The sequence below is a fragment of the Sinohyriopsis cumingii genome, chromosome 1 (genome assembly GCF_028554795.1).
Source record: "Sinohyriopsis cumingii isolate HCF-2022 chromosome 1, ASM2855479v2, whole genome shotgun sequence".
NCBI lineage: Eukaryota > Metazoa > Mollusca > Bivalvia > Unionida > Unionidae > Sinohyriopsis > Sinohyriopsis cumingii.
Window position 1 is genome coordinate 167,027,143 of NC_142961.1, and position 27,275 is coordinate 167,054,417.

Here is a 27,275-nt window from a genome sequence, read left to right on the forward strand (position 1 = left end):
GTACTTGGAAGAAAAGGCAAATTTACTACTTAGGACCAAACCTATTTTTAGCCCAACCCATGTGAGTCATTCATTTCACCTTTCAACTACTGCTCAAACTTTCTGCTAGGGTGGTCATAACAAACTTTGTAATCATTTTAATGGTCCATGACGGAGGTTAAAAAAAATAACAGATATGTTACACTTATTATTGATATTGAAAGCCCTTTTTGTATGTTATTCACATTCCTTTTAATGGTTTAAAGTAGAGAAAGAAAATGTGTAGCTAACAGCAAAATTCAGCTCTGCCTTTTTTTAACCAGTGTGTAACCAACATTTACATTGTCCTCTGTGAAGCTGTTAGTAGTCCCCAGTAGCCATTGCAAACATCAATTATCATGCAATGTGTAACCAACATTTACATTGTCCTCTATAAAGCTGTTAGTAGTCCTCAGTAACCATTGCAAACATCAATTATCATGCAGTGTATAACCAACATTTACATCGTCCTCTGTGAAGTTGTTAGTAGTCCCCAGTAGCCATTGCAAACATCGATTATCATGCAGTGTGTAACCAACATTTACATCGTCCTCTGTGAAGCTGTTAGTAGTCCCCAGTAGGCATTGCAAACAATTATCATGATGAAAGATCAGACATAAAGTGATCTTAACAAAGAAATTTCAGCCATTTTTTAAATTAAAGTGTTCTTTTTGAATTTCTTCTCCTCTTCTGATTATATTTTAACTTTGATCTTTTTCAAAATAAAAATTTAACTTTTAATAGAGACTATATAGCCGGTAATGTGCTGACACACTATTAAACAAACCAACCAACCAATGCACTGTGTCAGGGCATAAAACAAACAACAAAAAAGAACTTCAATGTAGAAAGCACACTAATAAGGTGATAACAACCAGAGATTAATGCTGTTTTTGTATTTATTACTTTTTTTTTAACAATTATCGTCATTCATAGAAGTTATTATCAGTGTCCAGTGCAGCAAGCCTGAGTTTGCTAGGTGAACATTTGAGTAACTGAGTGTGTATTTTGGATTTTTAACATATCTTTAAAAAAAATTCAGCCATAATGCTACAATGTCTGCAGTGTGGCAGTATATAGTGATGTCTAGCACTAGGGTATTATGCCACAGATGTGTGGCATCATGTCCCACCCAGTCATATTATCCTGACACCAGGCTGACCAGTCCTAACACTAACCTCTTAATGCTGACCACTTAGCTAGGCAGCTGTTAGTACCATTTTTATAAGTCTTGGGTATGATTCAGCCAGGGTTAGAACCATGAAATTCCCACATCCGAGGCAGATGCACTAACCACTAGGCCACTGAAGCAGTTCTGTTGTTGCTGTTGTATGGTTTAATGCCATTTTTCAGCATATGATAGGCTATACATGGCAGCCAGTATTAATGGTAGAGGAAGAACCCAGGAAAAACCCTGGAAAGAACCACCGACCCACGAGAAGCTACTGGCAAGCTTTCTCACATACCCACATTAGCCGACATGGTGGCCAGTATTAATGGTGGAGGAAGAACCTGGGAAAACCCCGGAAAGAACCACTGACCCACGAGAAGCTACTGGCAAGCTTTCTCACATACCCACATTAGCCGAATCCAAGACTCGAACCCACGCAGACAGAGGTGAGATGGCAGTGATCCGTAACAGAGAGCGCTTTAGACCACTCGGCCACTTGGGGCCCCCAGAAGCAGTTCTGAGTAATCATAGAGAAATTGCCAGTAATACAAGCATTGTCCTGCATCAGTAATTACCTTGATTAGCCACTACAGATAAAGCATGCAGCATGCTCTACACTCATCTAGTCCACATTCCATGTCTACAATACATTGTTAACCTGTTGAGGGTAACTTATCACAATCTGCAACGTAAAATCACCACAGTAATATGGAAAGTTTACTAAGAATAAACATTTATTCCTGCTTCATATGGCTCTGGTCAGAAAGAACCTCATGAGTGGGCTAGGATATACATAGAATGGAAAAATTTTTGTGGTCATAAACACAATTAAACCTATATTAGTAAAGCTAATGACCTTTTGGTTCTAAAGGTATATTACTAATAAAGATACAGCCAATTGCCAAGTTTCCTGATTGGAACATGAATGGCAACACTTTAATGAACTTTAAACACAATTTCAACATAGTCACTGAAACATGAAATACATCACAAAGACTTCTTACAATAAGGATGTAGAACTTATCATGATGCATCCACTCACAAAGTTTTATCATTCTAGGTAGGAGAGTATGAATATAGCAAACTTGCGATCATGAGCTAAATGGAAAATCTTAGCCAAAGCCATTTTAATAAGTCTCTGGTATGGCTCAGCCAGGGTTTGAACCTGCAACCTCCTGCATCCGAGGCAGATGCTCTAACCATTAGGCCAATGGAGAGGTCAATCTACTGAAATGAACCAAGTTTCATGATTCTTGATAGGATAGTATGCACATAGCTAAATGAAAAAGTTTAACCTAAGCCAGTAAAATCTGAAATATAGGTCACAGTAATTTTTCTGCATGGGTGGGATACCAACGGAAATTCATACAATTATTTACGTTAATGTTTAAGCATGAACAATAAAAAATATATAATTTAACAAAAGTAATGCGCAAAATATGGGTCAGTCACCTATTTTTATGATGAGGGTGTAGTACCCATAAAGATATTTCCTCTTGCTAGAGTTTCTCTGTACTCTCCCTCCCATGAGCTTGTATCCCTCTAATGATTTTAAAAGTGAAAAGCATGGATATAAAAAAATAAACAAAACTTACTCAATTCACTGATTTATAGGATCTAACTTGATTATAACTTAGTGATCCCTTACACTGTCACCTTCTTCGTATTTTAAATAAAACAGAACTTCAAAACTAACACAGCATCCATATTTGTGTGTTCAAGCCTGTGTTGTTCACACAGCATGAAAGATGTAGTTCATAGTGTTCTATAAACTCTAGATGATTCCATAATTTTCCATAACAATGAGACGAAAGGGCATTTTCTCCACCTTTTTTTAAATTTATTAAAGAAATATTAGAATAAGATGCAGCATACATTGGATGCAGATGACAAACTGTTTCCCTTCTATGCTTGTATAGGCCTTGCATCCACCCCTTCACTGAAAATGGGGTCTTCCAGTAACAAGTTAAAGTGAAAGTGAGCAGGCTCCTCGTTGACAATGAAAACCTCGTTTGGTTTGAAACATGAAGAAAATAACAATGTTAGGGACTGCTTGGTGACAACTGAGTTAGAATTTATAAACCTATGAATGACAAGAGTAAGGTTTGTGCATTTTTTATATCCTTGATGCATTTCAATTTTAAAATCTGTATGGGTGTACAAGTTTCTTGGGGTGAGGGCACACTGCAAGTTTCATCATTCCAAGTTGAAAAGTATTATACAAATGGTAAATGCAAAATAACATAATCCAGTAAAATGTCAAATGTTGGTAACAGTGACCTTATACTGTAAGGTTGTGGTACTATCTCAGATGCACAAAATCATCTAATTTGATGATTCTGGCATTTAACAGTGATTGAGGCTAACTCAAAGGTCTGGCATGGTTTAACAGCAATGTGACTGGATAAGTATTCTTGGAGAAACATAATTTACTAAATAATTTACTTTCTCGGTTGAATACATTCCCTTATCACATTAACATTAGGAAAACGGGTAATAGGAGTAAGAAATCCACGTGCATCCAACTGCTACCACAGATACCATTTGGCATAATGTAGCTAGAGACTATATGAAGGATAAAAAAAACTCTCGTAACATGAAGACAGCAAAACCATTGGTCAAATAATATATGATATCTATATACTGATTAAAAATATGAATGATGCTTTCTTCAGAGAAAATTTGGGTAAATTTAGTGAAAGCACTAAATCCACACCCATTAGTAGGTTCTCTGACGTCAAATGGATCTAATGGTTATCTGTGACAGCCATAGGACCCACCATATTCAATTCTTTTTGCTGTAAATGCTAGATCTTGAACAGAAACTGGAGAAGGTTGGCTGTGCATGCCAACCAACAGCTTCAGTAATGTTTCAGAAGGAAATGCTGAATCTGAATGTGAGACTTGCAGAGATCACCCAAACCTTATGAGCTGAAACTTTCATTTAGCGTATCTAATCTTGTCATACCTCAGAGTACACAGTGTATATCACATACCTCAGCCATGACAATAGGGGTTATGTTCTCTTTAACAGCCTTTGCCAGTGCAAAGAGATGCTGTGACCCATGACTTTTATCCATTCATCAAAGTAATGCCTGAAAGAAAGGACCAGGTAATGTGTTGCCACCTATCCCAATATATCAGTCACACAGTGGGATTGGGATAACCACTTTTGTTTGTTCATCAATGGTAGCCAGTTCTTAGCTATGAATCCCTGTTTCATCACAGCCCCATAGAATCTTCTGATCTGATCTGGATATGGTTCAGGTTCATCAAAATGCATGCAAAATGTTCAAAATGCATGCTAAAACCATTGCCATAAAAGAAATAGCAACTGCTTCAAGATCATGGATAAAGGCTTGAATTTATCTGTGTTGAGTCATGTCAAATCCCATGAAAATTCCACTTGAGAAACACTGAGTGATCTGGGTCTTTTCATGTCAAAATTGGTCTGCAAGTCTGATACATCCTTATTTTAACCTATATCCCTTCTACCATGATGCCAAAATATATCAGAAATCATGTAACTGTAGCTTTTGCTATTGAAAAATGCTAGCCTTCTTCTCCACAAAAAGCCAGAGAAAGAATTTAACCACTTGAGATGGTGGCATTCAAAGGGATATGTGGCCAATCTTGGACCAGTCCTTGAAGTCTGAGTGTGAGACTGATATAAGAGTACAAGGTATAGAGTTCCTTGGAAGCCAAACCAAACAAAATGGCATTAAACTCTGAAGTAACACATGGGGTGCACAGGGATATAAAAATATGCACTGTTTTTGAATAAAAGCCTCAAAGACCCTGCTTCTTCCATTTATAACTTAGGCAAGGCTAAGCAATTGCTAAGCTTTTAGAGATCTATGACTAACCTGAGCTTCCTGTTGACATTGGGTACAAGAAAAACCCTAAAATAAAATCCAGGAGAATTCAACATGCAAACTATCTCATGACCCACTTGATGAGTAAAGACCAGATCACTTTGTGCAAATTTTCACCTTCTCTGGATCAGATGGGATGTCTGCCACAGAAGAGGAAAATGAAAGTGCAGGGGGGACCAGATAAATGAAATCCAAAGACCCTCCAAAACTAACCTGCATCACCCCTTACTTTTGTGGAAAAGGGTCAATCCAAGCATACCAAAAGTGAGCTTTGTACCACGAGACAGGTTGTTGTTGGGCTGGTGGGGTCTCAAGTCACTGGCAATGATAGGGAGGTTTGGGTAAAGAGAAGCAGTGTTTCCTTTCCCCTTTTTTAAACTGCCTCTTAAACAGAGAGGCTTACTGCTGCCAGATATTTCACCAGGTGGCCTTCATTATTAATGCCAATGACAGTCTCCACTGCGGCTGAGACTCACGTAGCCTAAAGGCTGGAGTATGCCATAAAGACAGCTGTGCTGCCTGCTTCTGCATATCTTCAAGATGACCAACAAACAGCTATGGAGCTATGGAATACCAATGGGAAGTAAGCACAGAGTCAAAGAATGATGTGGTTTCAGTGCAAATGAGAGAAGAAAGATGTCTTGTCTTACCAGGTTTGAATTGGATGTGTGGCCCCAAACATTCAATCTGACCAATGTTTTTATATGGACAAAACCACTGATGATGCCATGTCAAGCTTAAATGAAGTGACCACTATATGCTGCACTAACCTAGAGGTTGTATAAAAAAACCAGTAATCCACCTTATAAAATTTAAAAAAACCAGTAATCCACTTTATAAAACAATATTAAAAAAACCAGTAATCCATCTTATAAAACAATGTTAAAAAGCCAGTAATCCACTTTATAAAACAATGTTAAAAAGCAGTAATCCACCTTATAAAACAATGTTAAAAAGCCAGTAATCCATCTTATAAAACAATCTTAAAAAGCCAGTAATTCATCTTATAAAACAATCTTAAAAAGCCAGTAATCCACTTTATAAAACAATGTTAAAAAGCAGTAATCCACCTTATAAAACAATGTTAAAAAGCCAGTAATCCATCTTATAAAACAATGTTAAAAAAACCAGTAATCCACCTTATAAAACAATGTTAAAAAGCCAGTAATCCACCTTATAAAACAATGTTAAAAAGCCAGTAATCCATCTTATAAAACAATGTTAAAAAGCCAGTAATCTGTCTTATAAAACAATGCTAAAAAAAACAGTAATCCACTTTATAAAACAATGTTAAAAAACCAGTAATCCATCTTATAAACAATGCTAAATAACCAGTAATCCACTTTATAAAACAATGTTAAAAAACCAGTAATCCACCTTATAAAAGAATGTTAAAAAACCAGTAATCCACCTTATAAAACAATGTTAAAAAACCAGTAATCCGCCTTATAAAACAATGTTAAAAAATCAGTAATCCACCTTATAAAACAATGTTTTTTAAAAGTCAGCACTATACATATCCATGTGTATCACAAGGAGTAGCAATAACAAGATTTTCAGAGCAGCACAATTTTAATTTAGGACCAACTAAAGTATGAGATGAATATGTGTGTAAACTTTCCAAGCAATCCTCCAAGAATTTTAGGAGGAACAGTGATAAAAAACTGGCTTTAATGAACAGACGGATGACAAATGACAGACAATAGACCATCCAAAAAATTACTCAGGTCCATGACCAGTATCGCTACATGCAAGGTTGACAAAAACAATCAAAAATAACAACCCATAAATGTTTTCTTATCGTAATACTGCACTCAATAATAAAAAAGGGGAAACAAAATTCAAGCAGTTTATGCAAACAAAACAAACAAGAAGCACAAATGGTATCATGCTGGAGGACATAAAACTAAAAGTTCACAAAATTACTGATCAAAATACAAAAATAATCATAGTTTGTAGCAAATACATTAATAATCAATATTATACCAACTTTCTAGATGGATAGGTAGGATTCAAGTTGATTTTTCTTAAATATCAGGAGGCAATGTGGTGATTATACAACAGCAAAAAGCTTCAATCTGCTTCACTTTGTGCTAAGCATTAAGAGGTTAGTGTTAGGAGTGGTCAGCTTGGTGTCAGGATAATGTGACTGGGTGGGACGTCATGCTACATGTCTGTGGCATGATGCCCCAGTGCTCGACAGCACTTTAAACTGCCACACTGCAGACATCATAGCGATATGACTAAAAATTGTTAAAGCTACGTTAAAAAGCTAAATCACACATACATGAAAAAAGCTTAAACTGCTAAACATATGTTGATAGGTAGCTACCTAGCAGTGTTAAGAGGAGGTAATTGGTAGAATTTCTTCGCTTTGTCTAGTCAGGAAAGACACCATTTCTTGCTATTTCCGTATGGGCTGGATTTGAGAATCAGCAGAGCTTATTTTCCAATGGGAATGTATTATATAGAGGAACCTGCATTAGTGGATGCCTTCACATAAGAAAAATTGATGAACCCTACTTTTCACAGGTTTTGTGAAATACTTAACCTCCATGAGCAAGATATATATGCATATAAGTCATAATTGTGAGGTTCCCTGAGCGTCCTTTAAAGACTGATTTCACTTTGTCTTGAAACAAACCAAAAAATACTGTGATTATTGTGCCATTCCAATGGCACTATCCAATGGCACTATAGTAAGCCACAATGTGAGGGAAACGTAAAGAGCAGGAATGTGTCCATAGGCAGGACCTGGTTTTATCTGCTTATTAATATCACAGGGTGTGGCTTTAAAAGTTGCTTATCCAGACTGTGTCCAGGAGGAAGTTGCACTGGCTGACACAGAGCTTAACATCAAAGCAGTAACTACTGGTCAGTCTCAACTACTTGATTAGATGTGTGATATTAAATAATGGACACTATTTAGAGATTATCCTAGGCTACCAAAATAGAGAGACTTGATAAATCTGAATTACAATACCAAAAGAAATTGTTCATATACTATAAAAACGATATCTACATTTTTTGAGTAGATATAAGGAAATATTTCCTAAGTGTATTGTTACAAGTGGCAAAATCACAAGTGAGAATACAAAATGCGTCCACTTCACAAGTGAATATTTCCTTAAAATTACTAAAATAAAATAGATTTTCTGTTGTTATGTATTTTTTAAGGCAAAAGACTTTGCATGGATTTGTTTCTCCATTCTGTGTAAATATGATTATCAGCTGCACTGATACATAACTAAAAATAAGTTCTAAAACTTTACAATAATTTTGGACAGCAACTTTTACAAATTTAGATTGTACACATAATGCTTCAAAATGTGCATTTTGTCAAATTAATGATGGGTCTAAATATGGAAATACAGGTCTGAAGAACATGCCTAAAGGTAGATATACTTCCTAAAAAGAAAAGTAGTTCCAAAAGTGATATTATTATTGCCATTGTGGTGATGAAAGTGGCATCACCACTATGGCAATATCATTTTTCTCCTGCTGATATATTTCAATATGTCATTAGGAAATATATATGATTAGGATTCCTGCAGTAGTGGATTTGTTGTTGATGCTGATGGTACTAGTGCTGTGGTGTAAAGTTAAATCTGTATGTCTCTTTATTAGCCTATGCAGTGAACTGCTGCTGTTGATATTTTTAAAAGTTTATGACAGAAAAAAAAAGAAACTGCTACTGGAATAATTTGACAGCAAGCATTTTGGCTTCATCAACTTGGTAACAACCAAGTGAATTGTCAATAAATCTGATTGGTGTCATTAGTGGGCAACATAAATATCACTTTCCTGCATAACAGTTTTACATCAAAAGTTCATTTTTAGAGTGCTTAATTCACTCTCTGCGACTGTCCCTGACTTATTACCCATGATCCGACACAGACAAATTTCATTGCTGCATAATGGGATTTCCGTACACGCAATAATTACCTGTTGGAACTGAATTTGTGTACAATCCATTACTAAGCATGCACACGATACACAACTTACCTGTCACAGGTAGAAATGATATTCCACTTTTGCAAAAAGAAAAAGAAAAAAAGAGACAATTGAATATCCACTCGCATGATGAAATATTCTGCTCAGAATTTAAGCTCCAACTTACACTGAATGTATGCTCTAGTCTATGTACTGGTGCAGAGTTCAATGCACTAACAATTTCAAGCACTGCATTAAAGTTATTGAGCTCCTGGCAAACCGTCATGATCTCTATACACCGACACACTATTGCCACTCTCTCCTCCAAGTTCTCTGCTTCAATGATGCACTTTTCCAACCAAAATGTGAACTGAAAAAGAAAAATGCAAATATCTTATTTGCCCACTCCCCTGGCAGTTTGTATAATGATAAAAAAAAATGTGTCAAAAATACCAATATGGTACCTAACACTGTCATGTTGTTTGTGTTTCAAACCATATTTGCTGGGCAATTCTATTTTTTGAAACAGATGTGATTTAGTTCATTATCTTCAATAAGTTCCGATTAATTCTACGTTCCAATTAATTCTACAACTTTCTGTAACTCTGGGAATTTCATCCCTTCAAATCCACTTACAAAGATTTAAGCTGCCATTTTTATTTTTTTAAATTACTCTGATAAACAATCAAACTAAATATTTGAAATATTGGATACAGACAACACAGGTTTTACATTCCATATATTTGCAGTCCTAGGACTCTCACCCCTTCATTGAAAATGGACTTTCCAGGAATTGGAAAAAGAGAATGAGCAGGTTAACTGTTTACATTGAGAACTCTGCTTTGTTTAAAACATGAAAAAGTGGATAATCTTAGGGATCCACCTAGTGCCATTTAGGCAAGAAATGAATGAATGAGTTGATTAAGTGTTGTGCATTCTACTATCCTTGATGCTTTCTGTTTTCAAAATCGCTACCAGGATTAAACCTGCCCAAGGCAAGGGGAAGCAAATAATATAATTATTGCAAAAACAAATGTTTGAAATTAACATAGTAGGAAAGCTAGAAAAGACTGACAAACATATTTACCATAATGTAAAAATGGAAGAATGACAGATTCTGTCTGTTTGGATTATTAATGACAGGCTCTGTCTGTTTGGATTATTAATGACAGACTCTGTCTGTTTGGATTATGAATGACAGACTCTGTCTGTTTGGATTATGAATGACAGACTCTGTCTGTTTGGATTATTAATGACAGACTCTGTCTGTTTGGATTATTAATGACAGACTCTGTCTGTTTGGATTATTAATGACAGACTCTGTCTGTTTGGATTATGAATGACAGACTCTGTCTGTTTGGATTATTAATGACAGACTCTGTTTGGATTATGAATGACAGACTGTCTGTTTGGATTATGAATGACAGACTCTGTCTGTTTGGATTATGAATGACAGACTGTCTGTTTGGATTATGAATGACAGACTCTGTCTGTTTGGATTATGAATGACAGACTCTGTCTGTTTGGATTATTAATGACAGACTCTGTCTGTTTGGATTATTAATGACAGACTCTGTCTGTTTGGATTATGAATGACAGACTGTCTGTTTGGATTATGAATGACAGACTCTAGTCTGTTTGGATTATGAATGACAGACTGTCTGTTTGGATTATGAATGACAGACTCTGTCTGTTTGGATTATTAATGACAGACTCTGTCTGTTTGGATTATTAATGACAGACTCTATCTGTTTGGATTATGAATGACAGACTCTGTCTGTTTGGATTATTAATGTTTGGATTATTAATGACAGACTCTGTCTGTTTGGATTATGAATGACAGACTCTGTCTGTTTGGATTATTAATGACAGACTCTGTCTGTTTGGATTATGAATGACAGACTCTGTCTGTTTGGATTATTAATGACAGACTCTGTCTGTCTGGATTATTAATGACAGACTCTGTCTGTTTGGATTATTAATGACAGACTCTGTCTGTTTGGATTATTAATGACAGACTCTGTCTGTTTGGATTATGAATGACAGACTCTGTCTGTTTGGATTATGAATGACAGACTCTGTTTGGATTATTAATGACAGACTGTCTGTTTGGATTATGAATGACAGACTCTGTCTGTTTGGATTATTAATGACAGACTCTGTCTGTTTGGATTATGAATGACAGACTCTGTCTGTTTGGATTATTAATGACAGACTCTGTTTGGATTATGAATGACAGACTCTGTCTGTTTGGATTATTAATGACAGACTCTGTCTGTTTGGATTATGAATGACAGACTCTGTTTGGATTATTAATGACAGACTCTGTCTGTTTGGATTATTAATGACAGACTCTGTCTGTTTGGATTATGAATGACAGACTCTGTCTGTTTGGATTATGAATGACAGACTCTGTCTGTTTGGATTATTAATGACAGACTCTGTCTGTTCAGATTATTAATGACAGACTCTGTCTGTTTGGATTATTAATGACAGACTCTGTCTGTTTGGATTATTAATGACAGACTCTGTCTGTTTGGATTATTAATGACAGACTCTGTCTGTTCAGATTATTAATGAACAACTTATAAACAGTTCAACTAATTCTCTTTGAAGCTGGTCCTTTTTTTGTGACTTTTTTTGATAGCTTGTATATCTTTCCATTCAACAGGTGCAAATGTAAATATCGATATAAATACACAATCTCACATTAAACCATAAAATCAGAAACCATAATGGTCAGTAATTTGAAATATAGATTCAAGAAATTTATAGATTAGGCAAAGAGCTAATTTGATTCTGAATATAAATTAAATTCACGTACTTTTTACCATTTCATTTTAAGACTAAAATTCTTTTTTTTATACATATTTACTTATTCCTTTAGGCTCATTATTAACCAATTACACTACAAAAACTTTTAAACCAAACTCCAACAAAGGCAGAACATACCATATTGGAAAATTCAATCATCTTTAGTAGATTTGGTGATGTTTTGTATTTGTCTGCCTTCATCCAGACACTTCCTACTAGTTCTGAAGGTTGGACTGCTCTGTACAAATCAAACTCCAACAGTGTGATCTGTCTTGCTATTTCAATAGGATGAAGCTGAAAAAAAAGCACAGGACAAAAACTTTGGTGGTAACAATCATTACTTCTGTATTCATAGTTTATCATGTCTGTTTAAGATTCATATACAAACATCATTAATCCTACAATAACTTAGTAAGAAAGAATATGCAACAGAATCAGCAGCAGAAGAAATCCAAACAATAATTAATATATAAGAAAGCCTCGACTTTTGCAGCACTGTTGCAGCTTGTCCAGCTTCATAAGCTGATTTTACTGTTTCCACACAAAAAAGACATCCAACAACAGTACCTATAGGAAATTAATATTGACATGATAGTTCCTGCTGATTTTGGATCTCAAAATGAAATAGCTTCTTCCTCCTTTATCATTCTATGGACAATAGCAAATACATAGCATGCCTCTACTAAGCTTTTAGTAGCATTCAACAACCTCTGTAAGCATTATCATGCAAAACATATACTCAAACTAAATTGATCATGATGATAAAATGTTGATCCCTGTCACACGGCATAAAAGACATAAAGCAATATAAAAAAAAGAAGAAGATGTATTAAAATATGTTGATCAAAACCAGAGATAAATTTTCTTTTTAAAAAACAAAAATCCCCTAATGGATTGACACTCTATTGATCGAAAAGAATTTCCAGGAATTCAACATATGACTATTTCTTCCTTTAAACATCTGAGGGTTGAAGCCATCTCTAATAGTCTTCAGCGATAACAAAATTTTCAAAGTAGCTGCTGTTACAGTCGTTTCAGAGTAGCACTATTTTCATTTAGGACCAAGCAGACATCATTTCAAGACTTCAAATGAAAACCCAATGTCAATATGACCAGCCATTTTGGAAGAGTAGTGTCAAGTGTTTTAAGATGGCCATCATGGCAACCATACTGGATTTTTTATTAGCACCAGTTTCATTTATGAGCAACTAGGTATCAGAAGAAGTCTTCTGGTAGACCAATATGGCACCATACATACCATTCTGGTCAAAGTTCCATGTCAAAATGGCCTTCCATTTAAGATGAGTAATGATAACAAGATTTTCAAGATGAGTACTATGACAACCATACTTGATGTCAAGTCAGTGCCATGTTCATTTAGTACCAACAAGAAATCATTAGAAGTTTTCTGTTCAAAATTCTACACTGATATGGCTTTCAATTCTGGAAGAGTAATGATAAGACTTTCAAGACAGCTGCCAAGATGGCTGAAATATCCAACTAACAACACTTCTATTTAGGACCAACAAGTCATCATAATAAGCTTTCTGGCAAAACCCCAATGTCAATATGACAAGCCAACCAGAAGAAACAACGACAAGACTTTCAAGATGGCTACTTTGGAATCTATAATGGAGCCCTGCCTGGCACCACTGTCATTTTAGATGTCATAGTTTACGAGTAGAAGCAATAACAATTTTGTGCTGACAAACTGACAGATAATTGGCAAAGCTCATCTGGTCTATGGCCAGTAGAGCTAAAAATAATTTTTGGTAAATTTCAAAGGTAAATTATTACCGGGACAAGTGCATTTCCATTTTTAATGCCAATTTTTAATGCCAACTGGTATTTTTTATTGTTTCAGACTGAAAATATTTAATTACTTTAATATTTCTTGGGAGGTGAAATATTAGCAATTAGACTCTTTGTCATTACCATTATATAGCTGTATGTATTATTTTGTATCAATACTAACTGTGAGAACATCAAACTGCTCCTTCTGTCGAGCCAGATGCACTTCAATAGGTGGAGGAGGTTTCTGATAAGTGAACTCTCTCTCTGAACCAGGACACTCTGTCTGAAAACAAAAACAAAATTTAATGTCTGAGTTGTCTTTAATAGTTCACTGTGTAGGCACTAATATGGTAATGTTGATTCTGGAGATTGGGTCTCAATTCCCTTGACAATGGACAATGTTGTATAGTCTTTAATTAAACTTAATGGGCAAGAACCATTATTGTCTTATTAGACTGACCATGATCTCTGACTACTGAGATCACTACCATAATGCCATATATTGTAACTATTGGACATGAAAAGACAAATTCACACCATGCAATTGTATTTACCCTAGGGTTCTCCCTACCCACAAGGACTTACTCCCTGGGTCATATTTTGGAAAAATGTATAGCTGCCTACCCCACTGAAATAATAATAACTGAAACAATATGTAACACTAAAATACATGCCATACATATTCCAGCTATAAGTGAATTGAGTTTTGTTTTTAAATTTTTTAGATGAAAAACAATGAATACCAGAAAGTGAAGTACTTCTTAAAGCCATTGCCAACATTCATTTCCATGTGCAAGCAAACAGGCTTAATCCATAATACAATAATTAAGTTGAGTAATTAGGTTAATCACTGCTAACATCTGGCACACATGTTTGAAGTAACACATTTAATACCACAGTTGTAATCTTAAATAATTAGGTTCTCAGGAGTTTTTAAAGCCAGCTATCAAAGCATAAAGTTCTCAACAATTAAGGAATAGGCGCTTGAACAAAGAACATGACTGTAAACCGGACAAGCTTGCCAACATTGCCACATGGGAACACCTTTTTGTTAAATGGCCTTTATTTTGAACACTTTTGTACCTGTTATATAACTTTTAAGACTGTTAGTGATTTAATTCACAGCGAGTTCCTTTTAAATTTTCACTTTGTATTCTTGGGAAATAAATTATTTGTTGAACTCTACTAAAGTTGTTTTCGCTCTTTTCTGCACAAAATTCAAACAAATATCAACAATTTACAAAATAATGGTTACAATATGTAGTAAATATCTTTATTCTCAATACTGTACCAACTTTGTAAATGGATAGTCAATAATCCAGAAATATTAACTTCATTTCTGTGAGAGGTACAAGATATAATGTACATCATATAACACAAAAGCTAAAACTAAGTCAACAACCCTAGTCACCAAGTGATGGGGAGGGGAGGTAAGGAAAAGGATTGTGAAGAGATTATGCCCATTGTTTTGGGGAGGAGAGGTAAGGAAAAGGACTGTGAAGAGACTCTTCCCATTGTTTTGGGGAGGAGAGGTAAGGAAAAGAACTGGGAAGAGACTCTTCCCATTGTTTTGGGGAGGAGAGGTAAGGAAAAGGATTGTGAAGAGATTCTTCCCATTGTTTTGGGGAGGGAAGGTAAGGAAAAGGATTGTGAAGAGATTCTTCCCATTATTTTGGGGAGGGGAGGTAAGGAAAGGGATTGTGAAGAGATTCTTCCCATTGTTTTGGGGAGGAGAGGTAAGGAAAAGAACTGGGAAGAGACTCTTCCCATTGTTTTGGGGAGGAGAGGTAAGGAAAAGGATTGTGAAGAGATTCTTCCCATTGTTTTGGGGAGGGGAGGTAAGGAAAAGGATTGTGAAGAGATTCTTCCCATTATTTTGGGGAGGGTAGGTAAGGAAAAGGATTGTGAAGAGATTCTTCCCATTGTTTACATGGTGTACAGCTGCTAAAGATAAAATATTCCATCTTTCCGCAATCACTAGATTCAAGAGGTATTGGAGCTTCTCCTCACAGTCAATGTAATTGGTGAATGCATTCAAAGGAAAAATTAAATTCATTTATTTCATCCAAAAATGGAACTCTTAAATTTTAACTTGTGATATTTTAACAACTGCTTATCTAATTAGGGTAGGATACACAATCTGATAAATTTTGACTGGATTTATTTTTTCAATCTCACCCTATCTCCAAGTTGCTAAAAAATGTTAAAACAGTTAAAATATGCACATTATCATAAACAATTTTGTTGCTATTCATGTGAGTAAATCTTATTAATTTTTTTAATGGTTCCCAAACATTTAGCCTCACAAAAACATTTGAGATCTGCAGTTTGGTTTGGCTTGGTGTTTTACAGCAAGCAACACAGATTTAGTAATGGGGCAAATGGAATAAATTGCCTTGCCCAAGGACATATCATACCCATGCAGATCCAGTGAGGATTCTAACCTGCAACTGGGTTAGTCATAAGTCCAGTACACTAACCACTGAGTTACTATGGCTATTATATATATCCATAAAACTTACCCTCCTTTGTATGACATTGAGAATGGAGTCAGCCATTTTCCTCATGGCTTTTCCTTTCACTGTGTCAAGGAATTCCTTAAGCTTGTGAAGCAAACCCTGGTCCCTCTCAAAATCATAAAAATGGTGGTCTACCCAATGCCGCAACACATTCACAACACTGAAATATTTAAATACAATCATCAAAATTACAGTCAAGTCAAACTTATCTCATAAAAACCATTTCAGCATAGATTTCTGGATAATGAAGACTGTTAAATTATCAAGATTAATGTTTAAAGAAAATAATTTGTTCTATTTACTTTTATTAATACCCAGGTGATTATATGGACAAAATACAAATCTCATGAGTCCAAATAATCATTCTTTAATTGTTTACAACTTACTTTTCTCATATATACAGGCTCTTAACATTTTTAAAACTGAATAGCAACATTTTCAAAAGGAACCCTTTATGAATAACAATCAGAGATCAGCACTGTTCAGTCATTAAACAGAGCAAGCTAATTATCTTATACAACACATTTTGTTTACACCAGATTTAAATTTACTATGTATCAATTGGATTAGATAGACAAGATTTAAATTTACTATGTATCAATTGGATTAGATAGACAAGATTTAAATTTACTATGTATCAATTGGATTGCAGAGACAAGATTTAAATGTACTATGTATCAAATGGATTGCATAGACAAGATTTAAATTTACTATGTATCAATTGGATTGCATAGAGAAGATTTAAATTTACTATGTATCAATTGGATTACACAGACAAGATTTAAATTTACTATGTATCAATTGGATTGCATAGACAAGATTTAAATGTACCATGTGTCAATTGGATTGCATAGACAAGATTTAAATGTACTATGTATCAACTGGATTGCATAGATAAGATTTAAATTTACTATGTATCAATTGGATTGCAAAGAGAAGATTTAAATTTACTATGTATCAATTGGATTACACAGACAATATTTAAATTTACCATGTATCAATTGGATTGCATAGAGAAGATTTAAATTTACTATGTATCAATTGGATTGCATAGAGAAGATTTAAATGTACCATGTATCAATTGGATTGCATAGTCAAGATTTAAATGTACTATGTATCAATTGGATTGCATAGAGAAGATTTAAATTTACTATGTATCAATTGGATTACACAGACAAGATTTAAATTTACTATGTATCAATTGGATTGCATAGAGAAGATTTAAATTTACTATGTATCAAATGGATTGCATAGACGAGATTTAAATGTACTATGTATCAATTGGATTGCATAGACAAGATTTAAATGTACCATGTGTCAATTGGATTGCATAGACAAGATTTAAATGTACTATGTATCAACTGGATTGCATAGATAAGATTTAAATTTACTATGTATCAATTGGATTGCAAAGAGAAGATTTAAATTTACTATGTATCAATTGGATTACACAGACAATATTTAAATTTACCATGTATCAATTGGATTGCATAGAGAAGATTTAAATTTACTATGTATCAATTGGATTGCATAGAGAAGATTTAAATGTACCATGTATCAATTGGATTGCATAGTCAAGATTTAAATGTACTATGTATCAATTGGATTGCATAGAGAAGATTTAAATTTACTATGTATCAATTGGATTACACAGACAAGATTTAAATTTACTATGTATCAATTGGATTGCATAGAGAAGATTTAAATTTACTATGTATCAAATGGATTGCATAGACGAGATTTAAATGTACTATGTATCAACTGGATTGCATAGACAAGATTTAAATTTACTATGTATCAATTGGATTGCATACAGAAGATTCAAATTTACTATGTATCAATTGGATTACACAGACAAGATTTAAATTTACTATGTATCAATTGGATTGCATAGAGAAGATTTAAATTTACTATGTATCAACTGGATTGCACAGACAAGATTTAAATTTATTATGTATCAATTGGATTGCACAGACAAGATTTAAATGGACTATGTATCAACTGGATTACATAGACAAGATTTAAATTTACTATGTATCAATTGGATTGCATAGAGAAGATTTAAATTTACTATGTATCAATTGGATTACACAGACAAGATTTAAATTTACTATGTATCAACTGGATTGCATATACAAGATTTAAATGTACCATGTATCAATTGGATTGCATAGACAAGATTTAAATGTACTATGTATCAACTGGATTGCATAGACAAGATTTAAATTTACTATGTATCAATTGGATTGCATAGAGAAGATTTAAATTTACTACGTATCAATTGGATTACACAGACAAGATTTAAATTTACTATGTATCAATTGGATTGCATAGAGAAGATTTAAATTTACTATGTATCAATTGGATTGCATAGAGAAGATTTAAATTTACTATGTATCAATTGGATTGCATAGAGAAGATTTAAATGTACCATGTATCAATTGGATTGCACAGACAAGATTTAAATGTACTATGTATCAATTGGATTGCATAGAGAAGATTTAAATTTACTATGTATCAATTGGATTACACAGACAAGATTTAAATTTACTATGTATCAATTGGATTGCATAGAGAAGATTTAAATTTATTATGTATCAATTGGATTGCATAGATGAGATTTAGATGTACTATGTATCAATTGGATTGCATAGACAAGATTTAAATGTACTATGTATCAACTGGATTGCATAGACAAGATTTAAATTTACTATGTATCAATTGGATTGCATAGAGAAGATTCAAATTTACTATGTATCAATTGGATTACACAGACAAGATTTAAATTTACTATGTATCAATTGGATTGCACAGACAAGATTTAAATTTACTATGTATCAATTGGATAGCACAGACAAGATTTAAATTTATTATGTATCAATTGGATTGCACAGACAAGATTTAAATGGACTATGTATCAACTGGATTACATAGACAAGATTTAAATGTACTATGTAACAATTGGATTGCATAGAGATGATTTAAATTTACTAAATGTAAAATTAGATCGCATCAACAAGATTTAAATTTACTAAGTGTAAAATCAGATCACATAGACAAGATTTAAATTTACTTAGTATCAATTAGATTGCATGGACAAGATTTAACTTCACTAAGTATCACTTAGATTGCATAAACAAGATTTAAATTTACTAAGTATCAATAACAATGTAATGACTTCATTTTAAATTGTACTACAGTACTCCTGGTAAATGTTGTCAACAAAAGCCTTCTTTTAAGCAAAGAATTTAATTAATTCTAGAAAAGTATTCAATCTCAGAGAAATATAATGACTGCTTTTCAAGTTATTAAACTTACCGAAATTGCACTGGCTTTACATATTCTTTGCGGAAGCGTTTTATATCATCCCGTATCATCAGAGTGTCATTCTGCCCCTCTTCCTCTATCGGTTGATCAACTGGGGGTTCATGAATCTCAAATCTAACATGGGAGAAATGCATGTAATCAAGGTAAAAATCAATCATCAAATCTGTTTTTCTTTTTCACTACTGCTTTAAAATGTATCCCAACTATGTCAGTCATCACAAATTAATTTTACATTTTCATGAAATTATATAAAGCTTTAACAACTTAATATAACTAAATGCCTGCAAATCAAGTTTCCCTGTTAATTATGTAAAAGAAATTATGCTAATGTAACTTGTTATTTGTTTATAGCAGTATTAAATATTCCTTTATAACCTAAACATGGAGCAGAATAAAAATTGGTTGTAAGCTTAAAACACCAACACTAAAAGCTGATGCCAAAACTAGCTCTGCAATAATTACAAAGTAAGAAATAGTATTCATCTTAATCCACTGTTCACACCCACAAGTCTGGTGTATTGATGTGTTCTCCCCTCCCCCACTGTACCTAACTTGCAAAAACTTAAATACAAAACATCAACAGCCCACAAACTACCTATCCTATTGCCTATGACACTATAATGCACGTCTCACAATGCTAATGACTGTATCACTATAATGCATGTCTCACCATGCTAATGCCCATCTCACTATAATGCATGTCTCACAATGCTAATGCCCATCTCACTATAGTGCATGTCTCACAATGCTAATGCCTGTGACACGATTATCAGGGTTAGTAGCATATTTCTTTCAAAATATTAATGGTTTTGTCAAGGTTTGTCAAGGTTTTTTATCGTGTTTTTCAAGGTTCATTTTTACATTAATTTTAAAGGATACATCAATGAAACCGTACTTAAATACAACTTAATGCTTACTCTTACGTTAATATCATTCCCATTCCTAAACATCCTACATCCGGGCATTAGAATAATGTACAGTCACTGAACAATGTTCATTTTACTCTGTCTACATTACACTATTTACAGAGTCCAAAATATTTTAGAGTGATTTTTTCAGTTCTTGTAGCTTGTCATCAATTTGCTTTTCAAGAGCTCCAAGTTCAGCGATTTTGTTCTTAACACTTTTCCTCAAACTATTTGATGTCACGATAATGTAAATTTTACTACGAGTCTCTGCTTTCAGTGCATAGTCATCATCAGCAGCTGTCATTGTCTCAATGTCTTTTTCAGTACCTGCTTTTCTTCTTCACTGACACCCAAAAAACAAACAAAAAGTAAGAATGTTATGTTCTATTTACGCTATCACTTATATAAAAACAGCATATGGATATTTTAACCTATTTCATATTGTAATAATATTTCTCTCAGTTAGTTGTATTCTATATTTTTAGATTTATCATGTTCATTGCAATTATTTTCTGTCCTATTTCCACTCAAACCAAAAAAGAACCGGATCAAACTAATTTCATAATTAAGACTTTACACAGTTTCTACTTTAAAACTTGAATCTCTTTGTTCATAGATACCTCTTTCATCAAACACGATTTCATGCTGAAGGCTTCGTGTTTTGCCGTATTAGCTGAAAAGCACTCTCTCCCACTGCACGCAAATCAATATCCTTCTGGCATAATTTGCATTTTGCAAAGCTCTCATAATCCAAACTTTATAGTTTTCTTCATCTAGCCACCGAAGTTTGAATTGGCATCTAGACATTTCAAAATGTACAAATGATTAGAATTTAAACTGTGGCTACATCCGGGCCATATACAATCGGAAGTTCAAAATGTACGACTGCGCAGTGGCCAGATGTGGAAATTTCTGTTCCAGCACAAACTTAGCGAGAGACTGCTTTGCTTTGATTTCTTTTTTTTTTTAAATTTCCTTTTCCTTTATATTTAAATCTGTATAACGCAAACTATTTATTAATTCCTTTCAGTTTCAAGAAAATCAACATTTTTCAAGGTACCCAGACAATATTTTTGAATTTTCAAGGTGTTTTCAAGGCCTTGAGAGACCATTCATTTTTCAAGGCTTTTCAAAGTTTTCAAGGTCCACTACAGACCCTGTATAATGCATGTCTCACCATGCTAATGTTCATATCACTATAATGCATGTCTCACAATGCTAATGCCTGTATCACTATAATGCATGTCTTACAATGTTAATGACTGTATCACTAAAATGCACATCTCACAATGCCTGTATCCCTATAATGCATGTCTCACAATGCTAATGCCTGTATCACTATAATGCATGTCTTACAATGTTAATGACTGTATCACTAAAATGCACATCTCACAATGCCTGTATCCCTATAATGCATGTCTCACAATGTTAATGCCTGTATCCCTATAATGCATGTCTCACAATGTTAATGCCTGTATCACTATAATGCACATCTCACCATGCCAATGCCCATATCACTATAATGCATGTCTCACCATATTAATGCCTGTATCACTATAATGCATGTCTCAACATGCCAATCTCACTATAATGCATATCTCACAATGCTAATGTCTGTATCACTATAATGCATGTCTCACCATGCTAATGCCTATATTACTATGATGCATATGTCTCATCAAGCTATTGCCTATACCATTATAATGCATGTCTCACCATACTAATGCCTGTATCACTGCAATGCATGTCTCACCATGCTAATATCTGTCTCAGTATAATCATGTCTCACCATGCTAATGTTTCACTATGATGATCCATGTCTCACCATGCTAAGCCTGTCTCACTGTGATAATGCATGTCTTACCATGCTAAGCCTGGCTCACTGTGATAATGCATATCTCTAACCAAGCCAATGCCTGTGTCTCATCAGACAATGACAACAATATAAAAAGAGAACAACATCCTTTTCATTTACCTTTCTATTAGCAGATCCAGGAGATTTTGGGGACTGCAGAACGACCTGTAGGTTGTCAGGAATGTGCGGACAAACTTAGGATCAGCATACATGTGGTAGGTAAGTCTCTCCACTAGTTTTAAGAGAGTCCCACCCTTAATTAGGGGACTCTCAACTGAGGACTGCTGGTTCTCCTCAAACACTATGTTCTCCTCTGAGTCCTCAATTGCAAATCTGACAGAAAAAACACAGGTCAATTTTAGTTTTGGTGAATGCAATTTTTTTATTAGCTATAAAATTTTGTTGATTTTGTTTATGCTATAATCCTCGATCTAAACACAATGTTCCTTTTGTTAAAACAATAAGACCAATTTCCTAGCAGAGGCATATCCACTACAAAATCATGAATAATACCAATAAAAGAAAATTTACATAAACAGTAAAATACATACATGCCATGTGATAAATAGTATTATTATATTTATTTATATGAAATCCTCTTTCATCCATTTACATCTTGAATTAATTTGTGTCTTCTGTATCTTAAGTGCAAGTCATCAACAAAACTTTAGTTAAGGTAAAAGACTCAGAACTCAAGTTATTTTGCAGAAACCACTTTTCTTCTTTCATTCTCAGTGGCAATGTCCTCTGAACCACTGACGCCCAAATGTGTAAGTGCCTTTCTTGTCTAAAACATGTGCCAGACACACATTTTGTTCATGTTTTGGGGCATGGGCTTTAAATGTCCTCCTTGTCTCACATACAAGCCATCTACAAAGTTTACTCTGGGTATGCAGTACAGAACTAAATTTTTTTCCATCACTGTCACTGTGACAACAACCTTTGACTTAATGACCCTGAAAGGATAGGTGTCTTACATGTCTTAAATGCAAGTGATCCAAAGTCTTGCCAAATTGGCAATAAAAACCAACATGTCCAGCAGAAATCATTTTATTGTTAGCCACTGAGACCTTGACCTTTGAACTTTTAACCTTAAATCTAAAAGGCTATTTCTTATCTCAAATCAAATCATTTACTAAGCATGGTCAAGCCATCTGGTATACAAGTCAATTTATTAAGTGAAAGCTTCTTTCCTTCCAACAGTTTCTGTAACCTTGACCTCTTGAGCCTGAAACTGATGTTTCTTTCCTGCCACAAATGCAAGCTACTTATAAAGTATAGCAACAGTAGATGGGGGAGAACTTGAATTATTGTGCAAAATGAAACAGGGAACAGATGGACAGATTAATAACTGGACAAAATCGTAACATGATACACTCTGTTAGATGGTGGACATATAAGAAAGAATTCATAATAATTACTGATTTATTAAAAACACTAACACTATTCTTTTCATTCTCCTTCCCAATTATTTTGCTAAAAGTAGTATATTAGCAATTGACAGTTCCTGATTAGCACTTTTCCATACAAGTTACTCCCTAGAATCTGATCAACAAAGAAAAAGGAGTTATTGACTTAACTGTTGCTTCTTTTTTAATCTGTCAAAACAAAATTGAATTTTATTTTGATTGATGTCACAAAGGTTTTAAAAAATTTAATTTTTTAATAACTGTAACTTTAAGGTGTTTGTGTGTGATTTGGATTTTTAATGTAGCTTTAAACAAATTTCAGTCATATCGCTATGATGTCTGCAGTGTGGCAGTTTATAGTGATTTCTAGCACTGTGGCATCATGCTGCAGACATGTAGCATCATGTCCCACCTGGTCGCATTATCCTGACACTAGGCCGACCAGTCCTAACATTAACCTCTTAATGCTGAGCACCTAGCAAGGCAGTTTCTAGTACACCACTCCCTCGATAACTCGTGCACATCAGGGTCCAGAAACATCAACCGCACTATAAGTGAGGCATGAGTTATCGAGGGACCTATAAAATAAGCCCAAAACCAATAAAGTGATTGACGACATAACGGAAAAATAAGGGGGGGGGGTAGGCAGATTATACTGTTGAATACTCACTTTATAATCGATCTGAGATTAACTGTTAATAAATATCTCTTCACAATGGTGTACTTTATTATTTCCTCATAGGATAACATTAATTTCAGGATAAATTACAGTATATTGAGGCGATCATCGAAAACATTATTCCACATGGTTTCCGTTTGTTTAACATGTGTACCACTTCACACATTGCGTACTACGTCACTAATTTTTATGTTGAATTGGATACATTCTAGTTTTATTGTTTGATCCAAATTAGACGTTTTTTTATATACAAAAGATCGACTCTTTTTTGAGAAACAGTGTCGATCGAGAGATAGATAGATAGATAGATTTGAATGCGATAGAAGTAAAATGGAAAACAAAAAAAACAAGGGTTAATCAGTACTAACATATTTAATTGGTCTACAAATTTAAAACAACGTAAATTAGAACAAGTTAATTTTTGCCGTTTGTGCCACGCTTGACAAATATCAATTCACTTTTTGAAAAAAATCAGTTAATTTTTTTTGTGTGTGTTACTCCTTGGTTTCTCTGTCACTGAGCAAAATCCCTCAGATTTCTCAACTGCATGAGCTTTACGTAGTCAACATTTTGGGTCTCCAGTCACCTTATGGCAATATCAAAATATCTGATTGCTTCCTGTGCAGAGGGGTGGGGGTGGGGGTGCAACATCTGTGTCTGCATCACTTTCAACACTTGTGTTACTCCAGTTAGAATCGTCTTCTGCTGCAAATTTGTTCGTTATAGAATTAATTATAGTTTCATCTGACATGTATTCGGCTGTGGGGCAATCATTGTCAGCACAAATCCACTCCTCCATATCATCAAGAGAAACACCCATCTCAGGACCATAAGTCTGTACGAATTTCTCCCAAACAGCCTCGGCATTAATGACATCAGTTTCACTGAAACATTCGAAGTCACTATCATCGTCGCTGTCTCTGTTACTGTTTTGCTTTATGTCAAAGGCAGCTCCAAGACCCTTAATCCAGCACCCCAGGTCTCTTGTAATCTATTCTTTTTTTAATGCAACAAATACTTCCCTAAGTTGTTGATCAAAACAAAGCTGGCATGTAATTAGGTTCTACAGAAGTACTCACGGGTTTCGATGTGACAGTCGATTGACTCCTTTCATGTTTTCAATGAACAGAATATGTTGTGATTATAATGTTTACAATTAAACGGAATTAAAGGATTAGAATGTGACTTTCACATAGGAAGACGTTTAATTGGTGTTTATTTCATTTTCTGTTGCCACCTGTTAGCATTTACCAGAAGTTTTCATTGATCGCTATTTCACCAGACTGTTTATTTACAGTATACTGACAACTATTTATCATAAAAACTTACATAATATATGATATCTTTAAACAGAGGTCTCACTAGGATTTTAAAACTGGGTCTTTCTGCCTCTGAATTCAATCACTAAATATCAGTACATTTTCTCACTTGGCCGCCAGTCAAAAGCCTTCGAACTAGCCGCCTAGCTGTTGCATCATGTTCTTTTTTTTTTTTTAATGTACTCTTATAAAATGGCAACAGTACATCAAAGAGTCTTTCAGTCATTGAATTCTGTCATTGTAAATATCAGCACAGTTAACTGATGAACACATTTTCCCACAAAGCAGGTGGCTGAAACAGGACCGGCAAATCTTTGAATTTTCCCATGCACCTATTACATGCGTACAAAGGACTCCCGCCTCAGTGATTTTCTGCGTCTCAGATCAAAAATTGGCGTCCAAATACGTGTAATTAAGCGTTTTCGAGATCTCTGAAATTAATTCTTCTTTAGAACTTGAAAATTTCAAAATATGGATTATATTTTTACGAGCATTAATCACCATTTTCGATGATAAAACGAGCAATATATCAAGGTTTAATTTATGAATTCTTATCATAATTTTTTCATGTTCAGCATATTTTAAAGATATTTTAAATACATTTTCTCTGGAAAAAATCAGGAGCCAAGACGGACACCGCATTATAAGCGGGATCGCGAGTTATCCGGGCGCGAGTTATCGAGGGAGCGGTGTACCATTTATAAGTCTGATTTATGACTCAGCTGGGATTCAAACCCATGACCTCCCACATCCAAGAAGCTCTAACCACTTAGAGGACTTGAGTGGTCACTTTATGATGAAAATTTTAAACATTTTTCTGGCATTTCTAAAGAAAGGTTGGCTTTAAATGTGATGCAGATATTTAAGATGGTAGAATGTTCTATACAGGCATTCATTTGTACAAATTATTTCAGAAACAAGTATTCCTTGACTTGATATACAAACTGAGCATAAAATTGTATTAATTGTTGCTGTTAATTAGACACATTTAATAAAACACATCAACTATAAGTAAGTATTTTAAAAAACAACTGTAACAGAAATCAAATATCTAATTTAGGAAATATAATTTAAAATGAAGAAACCTGGTAGAACATTCCTAAACACATTCCTACTGGGAAAAATCTCAAACCTGAAACATGGCTCAAGTTGCAGCTAACTTTCCAATACCTTTTTAACTAACTCACCTATAATGTTCTGGTGGTGGTAACCTCAGAGGTGTTTGCTTCTCCTCTTCCTTAAGTACTGCATCTAGTCGTCTTTCTAGCATACTGAAAAACCAAATTTTCCTAGTAAAATGTTTCTTCAAGAATACTTACCCAATCATTGTACCTTAGGAGGACTACTACTACTACCTCACAAATCCAGCCCTCCCAGATAATACAGTTAGCTAAAAGAAGCTAAAACTTATCTGCCCACCTCAGTGGCAGTCAGGCAGAGTGAGGTCTCCTTAGTACTGGGATTGGTGGCAAAATTCTGAATATCTCAGTTGCTACTGAAGCATAAGGCATGCGCTCTATGGCTGTAACTGAGGGAAGGATTGGAGGGTTATGTGTATCATGACTGGGTAAGTATTCAAGAAGAAATGTTTTAGTAGAAAAAATTAGTTTCTTCTTTAACTATGTTACCCAATCAAAATACCGTAGGAGAATAG

The 27,275-nt window shown here is 34.4% G+C and overlaps 1 protein-coding gene across 1 annotated transcript in view; it reads right to left on the minus strand.

Annotated features, from left to right (window-relative positions):
• LOC149808330 (son of sevenless homolog 1-like) overlaps positions 1-27,275 on the minus strand; it is a 107,988-nt gene that overhangs the window by 17,562 nt on the left and 63,151 nt on the right. The window contains exons 13-19 of the mRNA XM_089975882.1: positions 26,809-26,892; positions 22,335-22,547; positions 19,443-19,565; positions 16,128-16,284; positions 13,787-13,888; positions 11,950-12,105; positions 9,185-9,367 (exon numbers count right to left, since the gene is read on the minus strand). Coding sequence (XP_089832008.1) covers positions 9,185-9,367; positions 11,950-12,105; positions 13,787-13,888; positions 16,128-16,284; positions 19,443-19,565; positions 22,335-22,547; positions 26,809-26,892 — 1,018 coding nt within the window. The remainder of the gene's footprint in view (positions 1-9,184; positions 9,368-11,949; positions 12,106-13,786; positions 13,889-16,127; positions 16,285-19,442; positions 19,566-22,334; positions 22,548-26,808; positions 26,893-27,275) is intronic.